The sequence below is a fragment of the Corythoichthys intestinalis genome, chromosome 7, assembly GCF_030265065.1.
Source record: "Corythoichthys intestinalis isolate RoL2023-P3 chromosome 7, ASM3026506v1, whole genome shotgun sequence".
Taxonomy (NCBI): Eukaryota; Metazoa; Chordata; class Actinopteri; order Syngnathiformes; family Syngnathidae; genus Corythoichthys; species Corythoichthys intestinalis.
Window position 1 is genome coordinate 42,847,366 of NC_080401.1, and position 18,834 is coordinate 42,866,199.

Genomic DNA, 18,834 nt, shown 5'->3' on the forward strand with positions numbered 1-18,834 from the left:
CATCCTGTGTGCTTGAGCAGGAAGTGGCCCAATAAAAAGATCACTTTATTCTTGTAATAGCATGACTTGTTTTCACTGGAAAAAAAAGCCATTATAACAGTAAAGGTTTATTCTCATACAGTGGTACATCTATTTATGAAATAAATTCGTTCTGGAAGTAGTCTCGTCACTTGAAAATTCTGTAAGTAGAGACGTGTTTTCCATGTAAATCCCCTAATGCCTTCCAAGCACTACTGAAAGGCCACATTAAATTTTATAATGGGGGGGTAAAACTGGAATAAAACAACAGATAAACACATTTGAAACATTCCATAGACTTAACTGTTAATACATGTAATGGTGGAGATAATGGAATAAAATGCAAAGGAAAATATCTTAACATCCTTCTCTTTCAAGATGGTGCCAATCGTCTATCTCACTCATCGTGACACAATAACGCGAGGAGACCTACGCTCTAATGTAGTGAACCATGTGTGGGCTTAAAAAAACACTATGTGAGACAAAAACGCGAGGAGACTTGTGCTCTTTTGGCAAAGACAACAAGCCGCCATAACAACAAAAACACCATCGCGCTTGTGTGTGTTATCACACTGCGGCGAAACGTCAGCAACAATAGGCCTACAGGAAAGCAGAATCACATTACTGAATAATGATAAGATTATGACCAAATGGGCAGCAGGATCTTATGGCGCGACATTTAAAAGCAGAAAGCAGGAAGTACATATGCATCTTTTACAGTACTGTATAGTATTTTTGCCTCTCGTAACCTGAAATTTCTTAACAAGAGGCAATATTTCCCCGCTGAGGTGTGTCGTAACCTGAAAATTACATTTGTAGAGATGTTTGTAAGTAGAGGTACCATTGTATAATAAACTTAAAATCTCAATGAAGGTTAGTCAGTCAGTCAATGAAGCAAAGAAGCAGTCATGAATTACAACCTGATTGGTCAGCCATCTGACTGTTATTGTTATTGAAAAATACAGTAGTACTTCACATATGATAGCTTTAACACACAATCTTTTCGACATCCAACGCAAAATTTGACCCGCCATTTGTTTCTATATCCGACGAAATGCTCGAAAAACGCGGAGTTATGACAGCGCCGCAGTTTGTTTTCCTGCAAGACGGCCGCTCGGCAGATTTTCTTGTGAGAGAAATCAACATGGGTTCCAAAAAGGTTAGTGCAGGTGATGAAAAAAGGAAAAAGGTGACGCTTAGCATTGAAATGAAGATGGAAATGATAGAAAAATATGAGCGTGATGTGCGCGTTCGTGAACTGGCTCGACAATATGGCAGTATAATGTCTATGATCTTGACGGTGCTCCTCCGACCGCCAGTCTTTATACGTTAAGTTGACAATTATTATTGTAGTAACATCGCCAATGAAATCGCCAGATTTGTCAGGTTTTTAATCATTTATTTCATAACTTGTGCAAAACAGCACACTTAGGCTAGGTTCATACTGCAGGTTTTAATGCACGAATCTGATTTTTTCGTGTTTTTCCGACTCGAGTGAGGCATTAACATAGAAGTGGACCATTTCAAATCTGATCTGGGTCACTTTCGTATATAGTTTAAATCTGATGTGGGCCACATTTTTCCAGAATGTTGCAGCCGTCTGAACTGTCAAGTCTCCCAAATCGTAATTCATGCAGCAATTATGTCAGCAAAGAGCGAGAGCAGCACGCAAGACGGCAGCTATGTAGCTGTTCATTAGTGTTAGCGCCTAGCTTGAACTCTGCTTTTACTATGCAGGAGGCGGGCTTGACCCAGTCATAAAAAAATACAATGAAGAAAAGGATAAGCCTGATAATGATAATGCCCGGTATCTTAGTGCGCGCCAAATGAGCAATATTTCAGCATTGCTTACATGGCCAAGTCGAGGCAAACTGACACACACACATAATGCTTATGTGTGCGCGTCATGCACGCACAGTGTGTAGTTATTTGTTTTCATGCTTCTGCAAATGCGGGTCAGTTTGCTCAACACATGTCGGGCTGCAAATTCGGGCGCATGCATAATACTTGAACGGGCTCAATAGACAAAGGCAGTCTGAACGGGCACCCCAACAAAACACGACAAAAAATCAGAATGGTGCATTAAGATCAGCAGTATGAACTTAGCCTTACTGTCCGCCGGAGTTGACGCCAACAACAACATTTAAAGAGAAAGTAAAATCCCAACCGCACCTATCTCTACACATCAGCCACATGGTGCGTTCAGGTACAGCGCAAAACACATTCGCCACATTAAATTTTAATTATTATTATTCTGTATTATTATTTCGATTTTTATTTATAATTTGTGTTGCCATGTGAATTTGCCATTTGTAATAGTACCAGCAGTATTTCTTAAGGATTTAGTGTAGGTTTTCCGCCTGTGGAACGAATTATTGGAATTATAATGTACAGTGGTACCTCAACATACCTGCTTTGACACACGATCTTTTTGACATCCGACATAAAATTGGACTCGCCATTTGTTTCTTCATCCGACGAAATGCTTGAAATAAGACGATTTATGACAGCGTCGCAATTTCATTGTTTTCCCGCAAGACGCACTAACGGCAGATTTTTTGGGGAGAGAAACCGTCATAGGTTCCAAGAATGTTAAAGCAGGTGGTGAAAGAAGAGAAAAAGGTAAGGCTTACCAATGGTAAAATATGGCGTGGGGTCCGCGTCCGTGAACTGCTTGACAATACTCTTCCGACCTCCGTTTGCCAGTCTTTATAAGTAAAGGTGACAACCATCGACAAAGAGATCGCCAGCTTCGTCAGGTTTTTAATCATTTACACAAAATACGACAGCCACATTAGAACTCGATTTGTTAAATTATTACAGGTATTATGATTATTATTACTATTATTATTAGGGCTGTCAAACGATTAAAATTTTTAATCGAGTGAAGAGAAAAGGTACCGTTCTCGCACACACCATATAATTGTTTGCATTAGTATAACACATTCATCTATCTATATTTTAGGCAGAATTCACTCAGTGGCCTTGAACACAGTATAGTGTGTTATCGGCGCTCATGAGGGGGAAAAGGAAAAATGGTACCGTTTCTCATAGGCACCGTCTAACTGTTTGCATTACTGGAGCACACGTAATATAATCAATCAGGGAATAGTATCATTTCTCATATTCACTGTAGGACTGCACTACTCTAACACACCTAATGTAAAATAAATAGCACACCATAGTTTAAAGAAATAGAATAGATACACAACGCATCTTATCACAGAAGCCCAACGTGTGCGCCACGAGCAAGATTGACGCACCAACTCTGGCAATCAGTTCTCCCGACAAATGAACAAGGACAAAGACCAGTGCGCTTTGTCCTAAAACAAGTAGCGCCAGCCCGGATAACAAAGTTGATAGCAGGCGCTTGTGACGTCAAGACCAGCGTCGGTCGCTGTAGCAAACACATCCCATCCACGCACGGACCTAAACAGCCCGAAACCTGCCAGAGAGGGATGATACCAAAGCAATGCCCGGACACACCTTCGGCCGGCCCACTACACCACGGACTTAAAAAACACCGGACACTGAGATAAGACAGATTTGCCGCTCGGAAACATTTTCTATGTAGCCTTGCTTTGGATACAGAATGGTCCCTCCGTCGTCTGTTTTTGCCTTGTTTTTGACCATTGTCGACGAATAAATTGTCAACCTGTTTTCGGTGAGTCTTCTTCAAACTTTTGAAACATGGAGTCAGTACAAAGGGTTAAAATAAGAAGAGAACATGCAGAGTTTTGTTTCCTCCCAGTTTGGCTCGCGGGGGCGGTAAACAGCGGAGCACCAGTTCCGTTCGGCTGCCGCCATTCCGTGCAACTTTGGCCGGGGGGACTAAATTCCAACACGAGTTAACCACAGCTTAAAAATTAATCGTAATTAATCACAATTAAAGCAGTCTATAAAATATGCCATATTTTTCTGTAAATTATTGTTGGAATGGAAAGATAAGACACAAGACGGATATATACATTCAACATACTGTACATATGTACTGTATTTGTTTATTATAACAATAAATCAACAAGATGGCATTAACATTATCAACATTCTGTTAAAGCGATCCATGGACAGAAAGACTTGTAGTTCTTAAAAGATAAATGTTAGTACAAGCTATAGAAATTTTATATTAAAACCCCTCTTAATGTTTTCGTTTTAATAAAATTAGTAAAATTTTCAATCAAAAAATAAACTAGTAGCTCGCCATTGTTGATGTCAATAATTACACAATGCTCATGGTGCTGAAATGCATAAAATCAGTCGCACCCAAGCTCTAGCAGAGGGCGACAAAAAAACAAAAAAACATACGTAACGAGTGGACATGACACTGTGCTGTCATTTTAATCTGAGCGGGGCATGTGCGTTAAATGCGTCAAATATTTTAACGTGATTAATTTAAAAAATTAATTACCGCCCGTTAACGCGATAATTTTGACAGCCCTAATTATTATATATTATTCCGATTTTTATTCATAATGTATTTGTTTTGCTCTTTGTAATTGCTATTTGCAATAGTATCAGCAGTATTTATTAAGGATTTAGTGTAGGTTTTCAGGCTGTGGATTGAATTAATGGAATTATAATGTATTCTTATGAAAAAATCCTGCTCGACATGTGACCATTTCGACTTACAAACAAGGTCCTGGAAGGAATTAACTTCGTATGTAGAGGTACCACTGTAAATTTCTAAGTTATATGATATAATTTCAGTCCAATACGAAATTCGCTTCTCATTTCAGTTCAATCATACCTGAACAAGATTCTCTTGAGAAGCTGCTGATCCCCTTCCGTGTATCCAGGCCAGTCTTTATGAACTTCTTTATATAAAAAGTCTTTTAATGTGAGGGTATTATCTTTCCCATTCAGGTTTGCCACCTATTAAATGAAAAGAGCTCACCAGTAAGGATACAGTTGATAAATGGTGTCACAATTTTAAAGTAACGACCGCGTTTGACCTGTTGCAGGTGACTGTCCAGGGACTCTTTGTCGGACTGCAAGAGGCCGTCTTTCTGCAACCTCAAGAGCAGTTCGGGCTTCTTGTAAGGCTTGAGGGCCAACAGGTGAACCAGACGGTCTCGGAGCGGCCTCTGCTGAGTACTCGCTTTCTTAACCGCGCTGCTAGAGATGATGACGGGCCGAGAAGTCCTACGCGAGGGTGCCACGTCAGACAGGGCCGATGCCGGTTTCCGGATCTGAACCCTTTTGCCTATAGAGTGAAGTTGGAGAAATAAAAATACAGTTATGACTTTTTGGGTAGGTGGCAAGACAACTTGGGAGGTTGCAGCATGCACAATTTCCTCTTAATTCCCTTTGTCTATTTAGATACTTTTAATGGCGCGTTTAGTTTATCTGGCATTTTTCTTAAAAGCACGCCGCTCACCGACATATCTGCCGCCCGGCTTGATGACAATGGCACCCCTGCTGCGAGTCTCCTCTTCGACCTGGGCCATGCTTTCTCTGGCTTTTTGGTAAGAGTCGTCGGTGGCGCATACAGTAATCTTGTCTTGGATGGCACCCAAACAATCCAGCTGAATGCTACCCTCGCTGCCAAAACAAAGAGGAGAGACTGTGAGAGAGGAAGAAAAGGGTGGGGTCATTCCAAAATTCAATAGGGGAAAAAGAGCAGTGTGTTATTACAGACAAAACGTTGAAATAAACGACAAGTTTTATAAACCCAAGATAGTTTTACTCTTAACATCCTTTGAGTACAACCGTTACTTATCCAATTATCATGCGTCTGTGGGATTCTCCACACCAAATGCCACTCTGTCTGACCGCCTTCACGCCTTCATTTTGACAGTTTGGCAGCAAATGAGATGCCGCGACAACGACAGGAGCTCTGTCATTTGGCGGTTTCACTTTGACAGTCTACACATCGATAATGATCCAGCTGGCGATGTGGATGAACTCCCCCTGACCCACTTACATACTTGGGGACAAAGTTCTAACACTCAGCAGTGTGCATTTGCCTTTTTGGGCTTTTACAAGCTTTGATTTTAGTTTTAGTTTAATTTGTTTCAGTCAGCACTTTTTCTTGGTAAGTGTGAACGTCACGAGAACGTGGCAACGTGCTTTGCAGTAAGTGTGAAAGATCCTTGACAATATACAGTTGGGGGTCAATTTGAAGTACTGATAGTGCCAAACCACAATGTATGAAGGTATGAAGAAGTATAACAGACTGATGGGCAGCATGGACTAAAAATTTTGACCTGTTTAAAAACATGCTGACAAAATGAGTAGAAGGTTGATTGGTTTTGGATTAATTTAAAAAAAAAAATTATTATTATCTAATTCCGGAGGGTTCTGTGAATGCTTATGTGAAACTTGTGGGGTTCGGTCCCTTTAGCAAGGTTAAGAACCACTGCTCCAGATACCGTGCAGCAAAACTTGACTGCCATTGATAATGATAAATGTCTGGGAGATCTGGCCAAGATAACGGTCACGATTTCTTTTTGGTTTTTCTCTACTTTAATTGGTAGTTTTTACTTTTTAAAAGGCAAGTGTTGCTGCAATATTAGGCCTAAAAATGGCCTACAAGACCCACATGTGGATGCCAGGTTTCAATTCTAATTCTATTAATGTTATTAATCAATACAGTACAGTGATCCCTTGTTTTTCGCGGTTAATGGGGACCACAGCCCGCCGTGATAAGTAAAAAAAAAAAAAAAAAAAAAAAAAAAAAAAAAAAAAAAAACGCAAAGTAGCTTTTTTTTGGGGGGGGGGGGGGGGGGGTGACAAAATATCGGAATGTTGATATATCGTGATACTTTGTGTCCCAAAAGGTTATCGATATGCTCCTGCCAAGAATCGAGATATCGTTTTAAAAAGGCGTCAGTGCTTTAAAAAAAAAAAAAAAAAAAAGGGACCAACAAGTTGCTACCAAAATCTTCCGCCATATTAGTGTCTCAGGTAACGAAGGCTGCCATTGACGTTGCTCGACGCCCAGTCCATTTAGAACGTTCGTTCATTCGAAATGTGACTGCAGCTATCGATTATTTTAATAGTCCATTAATCGATGAACTATTTAGTTCGAATATTCGAGTAATCGGATAGGCTCTATGCACAACAAAAGAAAAATTGGCTAACTTGGATAGCATAAGTCCGCTTGCTTAAATGCTATAAAATGCTAACGCTTTTTTACAATGCTCTTTACAAATGGCTCACACACATATGCCCACAAAAAATGGCTAAATATACCTTTAAACCAAATTATGAATGCATTAAAAAAAATCATTAGCTCAAAAAAAAAAACTCAGCTTATGCTAGTCTTAACAGGGAGCAGATGGATTCAGCCATGTGAAATGAGGTAGACTAGAGGGCCGTGTATCCACCCAAATCAATAAAAATAAATGTAAACACTTTCAAAACAAACCATTGCAACGCCACTTTAATTAAACGAATACTCGAAGCAGCTAAATTTTATCCGAATCTTTCTGATCGAATACTCGAGTTAATCGATTAATTGTTGCAGCACTAATTCAAAACCAGAGCATTCACAGTCATTCTATCCGATTTTCGGGGAAGTAACTGAAAATCAACAGCTAAATGACCCTAAATGGCCCAAAATGACCTCATTGCCTGGCATTGGCTGCCAATGACGGCCATAGATGTTCAATCCGTTTGAAGTGGGAGTGCTGAACATTCAACAACATTCGTTCATTCGCTGCCACCCTCCCAGTTCAAATGGATTGGACGTCTACTAGTGGTAAACTACGCAGCAGAAGCTTGTTTTTCTGTTTATTAGTTGTTTGTAGAATATCCTAGAATGATTTCCTGACCAATGTATCAATCATCGTTGTATCGCCATATTGTCAGATCATCGTTATTGTGAGCTTTGTATCGCAAATCGTATCGTATCGTGAGGTACCAAGAGGTTCCCACTCCTAGTGTTCAATGTAATTATTCAGATTTAGCATTGGAAAGAGTTACACATAAGACATGTTTTTTCACTTTTTTTTTCAAAAACTGAAAAAAACCACCTTATTATGTAAATAAATGTTTTTTAAGCAATTCAAATGTAATATTCATTAGAGGTGTGCAAAATTTCTGATTCTTAGATTATTCGCGATTCGGCCGTGGAAGATTCGAGAACGATTCACAAACATCCAAATTCCGATTATTGAAATATGCCAAGTAAAGCGGAAGTACAACACACTCGGCGCGCCACGCGGTCTTCGGGACGCAATGTGGAACGAAATGAGAGTAGCTAAACATCATGCTTCTCATTACCCGGCCCCTCGGGTAATGCCAATGCTCAACTCACGGCTCTAGCTCAACTCATGCCACGAGATAAAAAAAACACAACAACATACCTGACTGCTGCCGAAAAGCTGCTACAAAGTACATCCACATAGTGTTACGGTAGATATCCTTTATATAGGACTAGATGCAATATAGATTCGTTAGCGTTAGCAGCACATCTACAAAAAACTAGATGCGGGCGTTAGTAAATGGCCGCCATCTTAAAGCAGTACACTTCCCTGCAAGGCTGTTGTAGTGAACCTTCCAAGCAAACCTAATTAACTTTTTATCTAAAATACTCCTAAATCGGTAAAATATTGACTTGAATCTATCTTTAAAATAGTTTTAAAACTTTCACATGTCGAAAGTAGACAAAAGGGAAATTATGGAATAGCGGGAGCAATTTTAACAACTTTAACGGTTGATTCACAACATTAAATTAATTGAATGTAGTTTAAAATTGCTGATACAGAATGGGGACTGGAGTTTTTTATTACTGTTATTTTTGTATATTTGTTTACTGCTATATGTTAACTTGATACTGAAATAGTAGTTTGGTTTATCCTGAGAGTATTTTTGAACAATTTTGGAACTAATGTACAAAACATAAAAAGGAGGGGGGTGCATCAATAATCGTTTTATAATCGAATCGGAGCCTCTGAATCGTAATCGTAATCGAATCGTTAGGTGCCCAAAGATTCCCAGCTCTAATATTCATGATAAGTTTTAAACTTGTTACTGTCCCACCGAATTATTTTCAAACAAGAACAAAGTAGAAAAATGCTTGGCTTTATTAAATGCTTCATTGAGTAAGTCCACTAAAATCCGCTCAAGCTGCTCACTTACACACAATGAGTTGCCAGAGCAACAGTTTAACAAATTAAACGATGATTGACGCATGCGGCAATTTGAAGTTCGCGTCTCTGGCAAGAACAAACCCAAATGTCTGTCAATCATCGTTAACTTTAATTAATCAGCAACTCCAGTGCGCTGCCTGACCAACAAAGAGCAGGGAGAGGGAGGGAGGGAAAGTGAGACTACGTGATCAGCTCGCGGCTTATCTGTGTTTATTTATTTATATTTTAATTGAAAAAAAAAAATCTCCGCAATGGACTGAGGGGACGAAGTAGCAGGGACCACTATTGTATTTTTTTTTTTTCAGATTTTCATGAATTAATACATTTATAAATTACTAAGATTTTAAAACAAACTGAATAACATTCAAATGAATACACACAAACTCACTGTAGCTTTGGCCCCAAATAACAATATTTTTGGTTAATTTCATAGGAATTGACTAGTGGTCAGACACTGACAACGATAGACATCCAATTTATTTTAGCTAGGACGACTGGCTGTGAATGCTCATGCTTAAGTGCCATTGACGGTGTGAGACATCCAATCCATTTTGAAAAGCCAGTAAGTTCAATCAGTGCCCGTTAAAGTGTTAAAGAATCTGCAATGAAAAACATAACTTAAGAATAGTGAAACATTTAATTTAGTTTTGGCATTGTACAATGAGCATATGCCTGTAAGTGTTACGATAGTTTGACTGTTCTGAGGCGTTGGTCTGTGAATATCTGTTACATACTGATGCTAGTTTGGATTGAAGGTCTATTTCTGTCTAAGGCAAATAAGGGGTTAATTGGAGAAAAAAAAAACACTAATGACACACTATTCTCAAATTCCTAGTAGGCCGAAATGAAAAACTGGTACAAAATCAATAAATATTTTTTAAAACTTAACTGAAATTGCGTGCGTTCTTCACTCCACAAAATTACTTACTGAAGTAATGTTAAAACTCTTTTCAAATGAAAGGTTTGCTTGACAGCTGTATTTGAAACAAACTTTAGCATAAACAGTTGTGCAACATTAATAGAAAATTAGGGATGTCCCGATCACATATTTTTGCACCAGAGTCCGAGTCACGTGATTTTGAGAATCTGCTGATACAGAGTCCCAATCCCATACCGGGTAAAAAAGAAAAGAAAAAAGTTTTAAACACTTTACTGTCCCATTGTGCCGGCTTCATAATGTGAATTATTTTTAAACAAGAATAACATAGAAAAATGCTTGTCTTTATTAACTGCTTCATTTAGTGAGTCCACTCAAATCCGCTCACGCTGCTGAAAACTGCCTCTCACTTACACAATGAGTTGCCACAGCACACTACCACCAGTGTTTAACAAGCTAAACGAGAATTGACACATCTGCACCCTTTGATGGTAGCGCTACCAAGCTTTGGCAGGATCAAAGTTAGAAATCTGTCTTTAAATCTTTAACTTTAAATAGCTAACTCCAGGGCACTGCTGACAAAAAAAAGAAGTAGGAGTGAGAGCGAGAGGTTGTATGAGCATGAAGCACAATAACACAATTTTTTATATTAAAAACTCATTCCTGTTGACCAGATTCCAATCCTGTGTAAAATTGCGTGATCAGCCCAATTTCTGATCACGTGATCGGATCGGGACATTCCTGTTAGAAATCCCATTTTAATGTACATAATTAAATACCCAGCAAAATACCTTGAATAACAAAAAAGCAGAAAGCCCTTTAAAAAAACACAAAACCTAATGATCCCTTCACTGGAGTAGAAAAAGAATGTAAAGGTAATTCGAGGTCATTCAAGCTCAAATTTGCTACTGTTGCAAAGCTTTCTGGGAATTGTAGTACTAGTAGTGGGTCAACATTAATACATGTTTGGTTTGCAGGCCAGTTGCACAAATATGCTCCTAGGATATAAAAAAGCTCCTTTATAACATGATTGCCAGGCACAAAGCCTCTTCGTTGCACCTGTTGTCTGACACACTTGTACGACAGCAGGTAAAATTCACATGCGTTACTTTTTCCACTTGACACTTGACAACCCAGAAATGTGATTAGACTTGAGAGGTAAACTGTAATTAGGCTGTGCAGCTGCCAAGTAATGCTCTTACCTGGTGATATACTGCTGGATGCAGTCGAAGCTGCCCTGCGGGTTGTCTCTGCCCACATTAGACAGGTAGAAAGTAAATGTGTGCAGTTCATTGGAACTTTCTGACCTTGGTATTGAAATTTTCTGCAGGAGGCAAAAGGAGAGAGAAAAAAAACATGAAAGGTGACTCATCAAAGAAAAACTAAAGATGCTGCAATCGTATTGTGAGGTGCTTATGCAATGAACAAGTAGCTATTAATCAAACGTTAGTAAAAATATCTCATCAAAAGCAATGGGTGTAACGATGCATCAATCTGATTAGTTATAGGGAGCGACAATACCTTTGTCACGTGAATCTGGTTGGGATAAAAGCCAGAATTTCTGAGAAGTGCCTGCGACTACTTCAGGTAGATATTTTGTCAAAACCAGTAATATTTCAACCAAATGCGAGAATCCCAGATTGCCCTTCCTTCCTTGTGATGTCACTAATACCAATTATCAAAGGCACTTGTGCTAAACTATCAGTATATGCATGTGCCTGGGAATAAATGAAGGGCTAGGCAATATGAACAAAAAGACATTTCCTGATATAAGGTGAATACCGAGATATTATATATATCAGGCCTGCACAATATATCGTTTGAACATCGCCGTCGCAATGTGCGCATTAATCCAATCGCAGGACGCGTGATTGTTAAAAAAAAAAATAAAATAAAATTAGGGCTGTCAAACGATTAAATTTTTTAATCGAGTTAATTACAGCTTAAAAATTAATTAATCGTAAATAATCGCAATTCAAACCATCTATAAAATATGCCATATTTTTCTGTAAATTATTGATGGAATGGAAAGACACAAGATGGATATATATTTTCAACATACGGTACATAAGTACTGTATTTGTTTATTATAACAATCAATCAACAAGATGGCATTAACATTATTAACATTCTGTTAAAGTGATCCATTGATAGAAAGACTTGTAGTTCTTAAAAGATAAATGTTAGTACAAGTTATAGAAATTTTATATTAAAACCCCTCTATGTTTGTTTTAATAAAATTTGTAAAAATTTCAAATAAAAAAATAAACTAGTAGCCCGCTATTGCTGATGTCAATAATTACACAAGGCTCATGGGTGCTTAAGCCCATAAAATCAGTCGCACCCAAACGCCAGCAGAGGGCGACAAAACTCCAAAAAACACAAGTAACAAGTGGACATTGTGACACTGTGCTGTCATTTTAATCTGTTTGAGCGGGGCATGTGCGTTAATTGCGTCAAATATTTTAACGTAATTTAAAAAATTACCACCTGTTAACGCAATAATTTTGACAGCCCTAAAAAAAATGTATGTAAACTTTTGTTTTTCTTCATAAAAGCAGCAATTGTGCAGGGACACGACTTCCATGATTCATTTAATATACACCAATCTTTACCATTCACAGATTAACCCAGGCTAAGGGGGTTTAACTGTATTATACGAATACTAGGCAGTCACCTGATTTTGAGAATCTGATGATACAGACTCCCGATCAGATACCTTTTTACGCTCATGCTGCCGAGAAAAGCCTCTCACTGACCCACAGCACACTTTAGACTGTGAACCAATCTTAACGATGATTAACACATTTGTGCCTTTGATCCTAGAGCTACCAAGGCGTCTCTGGCCAGATCAACGCTACAAACCTGTCAATCATCGTCACCTTTATGTACCAAACGCCAGCTGCACTGATGACCAAGAACAACAGTTTGGACGCACTGCTTTTCAGGAGGGAGTATGAGAGGCTGTACGAGCATGAACCAGATAAATATATTTTTAAAATTAAAAACCCGATCCTTTTCACCCGATTCTGATCTTCTGAAAAATGGTGCGATCGACCAGATTTCCGATCATGTGATCGGATTGGGACATCTCTCATGAATGCAATGTGGTCATAATGAGACAACCAAAGTCTTCCCAAACAAAGTTATTCAAGCCTGGTGAATATTATTTTAGTTGTAATATCGCAATAGATAACAACCCTCCCAAAAAATTACAATGTCAGTTTTTTCCCCAATTTCGTTCAGACTAAATACATATTACGATATTTTCCTTTTAAAATGACAGCAAACGTTTGGACCAGATCAAAGCCAAGTATGACATGTCACGAGTAATTTTATTGAATCCTGGTATTTTAGTGAACAGCGGCAAAATTACGTTTTCTTCACCTAGTTCATGAAAAATGCTACGTTGTTCAAATAATTAAATGTAAATATAAATACTGTCTAAAACAGGATATTCATTTGAAATTAAGGCTCTGTATGGTGCAAATTTAAACTATAAGATCTAGCCGATAAAGTCTAATTCCATATCACATTAAAAATCAATATATCAATATATACATACATCAATACATCAATATATTCTTCATATCAGTCTATTGGCTAGCCCTACTATAAGGAAGGTCACAAATTGGCTGCGCTTGTAAGCGGTGTCATTTTTTGTGTTTCAACAATATTTTCCGCTTTTAGCAGAGGTCTCAAAAATTTGCATACTTAAATCATTTGAGCTACTGTCATTCACACTCTGTATTCTCTGTTCCTTGAAAGTCAGACATGTTGCCCCAGGAAAATAATTATTTTCTTATTTACATCATGTTATTTTGTAAAATTGTTTTAATGTGTTTTGTTTCTTGTTTATTTGGGTTAAACGTGGAATTGACAGATTTGAGCGGAAAAACAGAGCCATGGTTCAGTATGGTTATCGTCCCGTCCCATCTCGTCATGGAGTTATTTTAACTTAATTATAATCATTTTATCCTGAAACTTGGAGAGAAAAGAAAAATGTGATGACAATGCAGCCTTGCTTAACCCCTTGATAAGAGTCTACTAATTCGGATCATTTGTCCTGCCTATAGTCTGTTGGGACGAGCTCCAGCACCCAGACCAACCTTGGTGAGGATTAAGCTGCACGAGTGATGAATAAATGAACATATCTTTTATCTTGTCAACTTGTACTATAAGCATGAAAGAATAGCCGGGCTAAAAGAATTAAGAAGAATAGAAATACTTGTTCGAGGGTACATGGGAGGACGTTTCCTCCCTCTGTAACATAATTGAAAACTTCTGCAATCCACATAGTGTGGGAACGCACATAGTATTGAATCTTTTCCATCTCAATACAATTAAAACACGTCATTGTTTGAATTTGAAATAACTATGAGGCCTCAGCACATATGCTCCAGGACTTTTCTTACTGAAAAAACAAACTTTTTAAACTACACACACATTTTTGTGTTCCTACCTTTCTGGCTAGAAATTATGATAAGTATTTCTCTATACAGTATATATATATATTTTTTTATTTCTAGTTCTTTTGCAGCAAGGCAACATTCCTATAACCCATTTAGATTCATTGGCTGCCATTGATGGCTCTAGATGTCCAATCCATTTTGATTGGAAGGCGAATGATAGCTGCCAACCTTCCCATTCAAAGTGGATTGGACATCTAGTGGTGTCAACGGCACTGAGACATGTGAATTTACAGCCAGTCCTCACAGTTTAAATAAATTGGATATGTTTTGTCACTTGTCAATGGTGGGCAATTCATTGAAGTGTTAATAATTTTTCTTTTATTGCCATTTCAGTAATTTCTAGGTTTATTTACGACCCAAAAATATATTTTAAAAAAATGTTTAAAAAAATATTGATAATATGAAAAATGATACAGTTGAAAGCTGGCATATACATTCCTAAACATCACCGTTTGGGTCAGGTAGGACATACCTGTATACCAAAATGTGATGTCCACAAACAGTGTCTGGACGCCAGGTGTGATTTTTCTTTTTTAATAACAAATGTAATCACTAGCACTATAAAGCGTTAAAGTGTAAGGGGAATTATCCAAAATTTGCCATTAACAACATGTCAATAATTCCCCAAATTAGAAAGTCTGTGAAAAAGCAGCAGGGTTTCCCCGACATACAAGAGATTGTGGCGTACCGCCACACCAAAATAACAGCCGCCACGCCTTGCAAATAAGTTTTTTTTTTTTTTTAAGGCCAGTTCAAACTAGTGGCAGCCAAGTGTGAAGAGTTCAGCGGCAACCTATTAATTATGTAATGTAATGTCCGTAGCTAAGCGGGGCCCCCTTCACAGACGATCGGACTGGGGAGCTGTGATGCAGGAGGAAGTGAGTAGGAAGAATGGGCGAGATAGTGGTTGCATGTCGTGGCAGCCTGCTGTTATTTTGTGATTGCTTTTCTTTATTATTGTTAGCGCAATAAAGTGGGTAAGCCAATATTGATGCCTCTCCTTCCCCATATCTGGGGCATAACAGTAGTTTGGATCAGACTTTTTGGGGAAAGTGAGCGGTAGGCGGCCGTCTTGGACGGAAGGCCAAGTATAAATGAATTTGTGCCGAGAGGCAGGGAACAAAATGGAGCCTTGCTCTATTTTTAGAACATGAACAACGCATCCAATAGCAGAGGGGCAGACATACTTATATCTGTGCTATCAGGCTGTTTGGGCAGAGGGATATACGCAATCACAGCTGACGAAACTTTGATAAACGGGTTTTTTATTCCCAAATTTCGCGAGCTCAGGGACACTCGAAAAATGACTCTCATACCTCTCCTTGCTAAGTTAATGGTACCTCGATGTGCTTTTGTATGGAAATGTAGTTCACCACCAACAAAAAAAACCCCCCAACTATTCACCTACTCACCGAAACTAGTAATACCCTTTACACAACTATTAGAATTTCCCCCCTATTCCTTGAAATGGGTCTGTTGACAGAAGGACTATTATTGTTGTGGTAATGTAGTACTTATTAGGGCCAAATAAAAGGAAAAAGAAAGACTACGACGGGGGTCTGAAACCCGCGGCTCTTTAGTGCTGCCCTAGTGGCTCCCTGGAGATTTTTCCAAGCATTTTTGATAATAGAAAAAGATGGGGGAGGGAAATATATTTTCTGTTTTATTATGGTTTCTGTAGGAGGACAAACATGATAAACATTATTTCAATTCATTAATATTTTAATCAAGTTAAACTTGAGGTGGCATCGTACAACAGAGTCGTCACGTGGTGCGTCATTCTCTATAGGATCCCTGCAGGGAAAATAAACATTTAAAGTGCGTACGAATGGATAAAAAAAGTCTTAAATAGCATTATTATGTGAATTAGAATCATATTTTGAGACGATTCGACTATGTACAACAATTTGGCAAAGCGCAGATGACGAGAAATTAGTCTTTTAATCCGCTGTTTAGCCACGCCTACCATTATAGGGCTCTAGCGTCCCCAACAGGAGGATGACGTCGGCAGGGTCACGGTTTCATCTGATTTACAATTCAGCCCATTAAGGGGGAATTATTCAGAACCCGAGACTGAAGCCAGAAGTCGCTAATTTTCATGGTACGGTATTCAAAAATTGAATATATAAAACGATCACTTCCACACACATCCAAGCGGTCCATTTCATTCAGGAGCATAAAACACCGCGTGAAATATGAAGTAAAAATGCTTTTTGGTGTCATACGCTCTTTAATCGTGAAGGCTAATCATGTATTTGTAGCCAACTTAGTCATTTTGATAGTAAGCTAATATAGCTAATATCGATTCGATATATACAGCTGGTGTTATTTTCATTAAGGCTTATACAAGGATTTTAATGTTTTGTGGCTCCAGACATACTGTATCCGTTTGTTTCTTTGGTCAAATATGGCTCTTTCAACATTTTGGGTTGCCGACCCCTGAGTCTTTACGAGATGTAAGTCGTATTATTGCTACGAGAAAAAAAAGTTGTATTACTATGATGTAGGGTAATGTAGCTGTAATCAGCTATGCATTTTACATACATGTACCGTAGCTGAGAGCTACGACATTAGCCTGGCGAATTAAAAAATTTCAAATATATCTGTTATGGTTCTTTCTTGGGGGGAAAAAACATGAAAAAAAAAATTTCGCCGTGGCACGACACGGTGAGGCTGTCCGACTCTGATACAGCCCGCCACCATAGCTTCAGCTTCATCCTAGGGCAAACCCTGTTTAGTGGTGCAGCTATGGCTACTTTTAAATAACAGTTTATAGAAACCGTTGATGTGTTCCAGAAAGACACTTTTTGTGAAAAACGTTTTGCAAAATATTTGATCACCTTTAGAAAATCTGTTGGAAAAACATCTTGATATTAAAGACCAAATGTGAAGTAAGGTTGGCCAAACATGTTTTTGAATAATATCAATGGCTAAACAATTTATAAGCATATATATATATATATATATTTTTTAACGCAACCCTTCCATTAGCCGAAAGCTTACTCGTGGCAATCCCCGATCATAGTTGTTGTTGCGTTCGCTAGGTTAAGCATGTGTAAATTGTGCGTAATCTACGATCTTGTCCGAAAGGGTTAATCCACCGTCAATCGGGAAAGGGGTGTGGATGTGCATATAAGCGGGTCGGTGTCGCAGTAATTCATGGTCACATTGCTGTAAGAGACACACAACGCCGGTGAGTTTTTGCACATTTATTTGTATTTGTATTATGTATTTCTACCTTCATGCTTCAAGCATTGCATTGCTTTGCTTTTGGACGGTTCGGCGTTTCTTTCACGGTAATCGCATGATAGCCTTCTAGTTTGTGTTTTACGAGAGCCGCTGACAGGTGACAGTTGACAACTAGTGTGTTGGTTTAGCGTAGCCACTGAGTCAATTTCGCAGCGAATCAGCGAGCGGCCCAGGTCACGCAGTGAATCATGGGAAATGTAGTCTCGGGCCAACACTGAAGTGGTGCTTTGTAATGTGTTCGCTTGTGTGAAAAAACTACATTTCCTCACACCATTAGACGCCGCTTCTACAGGCTGCATCTATTACTCCGCACAGCCTGCCAAGAGCCCGAAGCTGTGTTCGTACTGTTAGCTCCTGGTGTTAATAAAGAAACAAAGTTGTCAGCATGTCGTGTGTTCGATACCTTTGTCAACAAAAAGCTCATAACAAGACACTACGCACGATCCGTTTAAGAGACGCTGGGACTGGAGAGGTGTGAGTAGTAGGAGGCGAGGGGGAGATGAGCGAGAAGCAAAACTTTGCGGTCGAATGTGGCGGCAGTCCGCTATTATTTTGTTTTCTTATTGTTGCCACAATAAAGTGGAGAAAGCCATCAATGACTCATCTCCTTCTTTCCCCCCAACGTTTTTATATTATTATTTTATATGCACGAGAGCTGCCGGATCTGCAAAAATGAACATGAAGTCTGATTATTATTATTTTTTTAACAATGTCATCAGATAGACAAAAACAAAATTATGTGCAAATGCCTGCATCTTCAAATCATGAAAATAAGAACAGCCTATATATCTTACCAATCTTGTAATCTCTATGGGTCTTGTCTCCATTCCATGTCAGGTAGTCTAGGCACAATGTTTGCGTCCTGATTAGTGTCTGGCTAATTCATGTTAGGTCCAACATAAAATTCCAACCTCCTCTTCTTCCTCCAACTCTTCAAAAACTTGGATCTCCTCCCTTGCGCTCGATCTATCTCTTATATCACTGTTTGAATCATTGTTTGAAGGGCTTTGTATGGCGGCCGTATGTAGCGCTGCCATCGCGGTGTGACGTATCACTTCCGGGTTCGTCCCCTTTCAGGCTTGAACTTCGGAAACGCGATTATTTTGTCAAATATACAACATAT

General features: G+C 38.8%; 1 protein-coding gene across 1 annotated transcript in view; it reads right to left on the reverse strand.

Moving 5' to 3' along the window:
• Window positions 1-18,834, reverse strand: part of ell (elongation factor RNA polymerase II) — an 82,936-nt gene that overhangs the window by 25,910 nt on the left and 38,192 nt on the right. The window contains exons 3-6 of the mRNA XM_057840430.1: window positions 11,193-11,314; window positions 5,396-5,559; window positions 4,971-5,221; window positions 4,766-4,890 (exon numbers count right to left, since the gene is read on the reverse strand). Of these exons, the coding sequence (XP_057696413.1) occupies window positions 4,766-4,890; window positions 4,971-5,221; window positions 5,396-5,559; window positions 11,193-11,314 (662 nt within the window). The remainder of the gene's footprint in view (window positions 1-4,765; window positions 4,891-4,970; window positions 5,222-5,395; window positions 5,560-11,192; window positions 11,315-18,834) is intronic.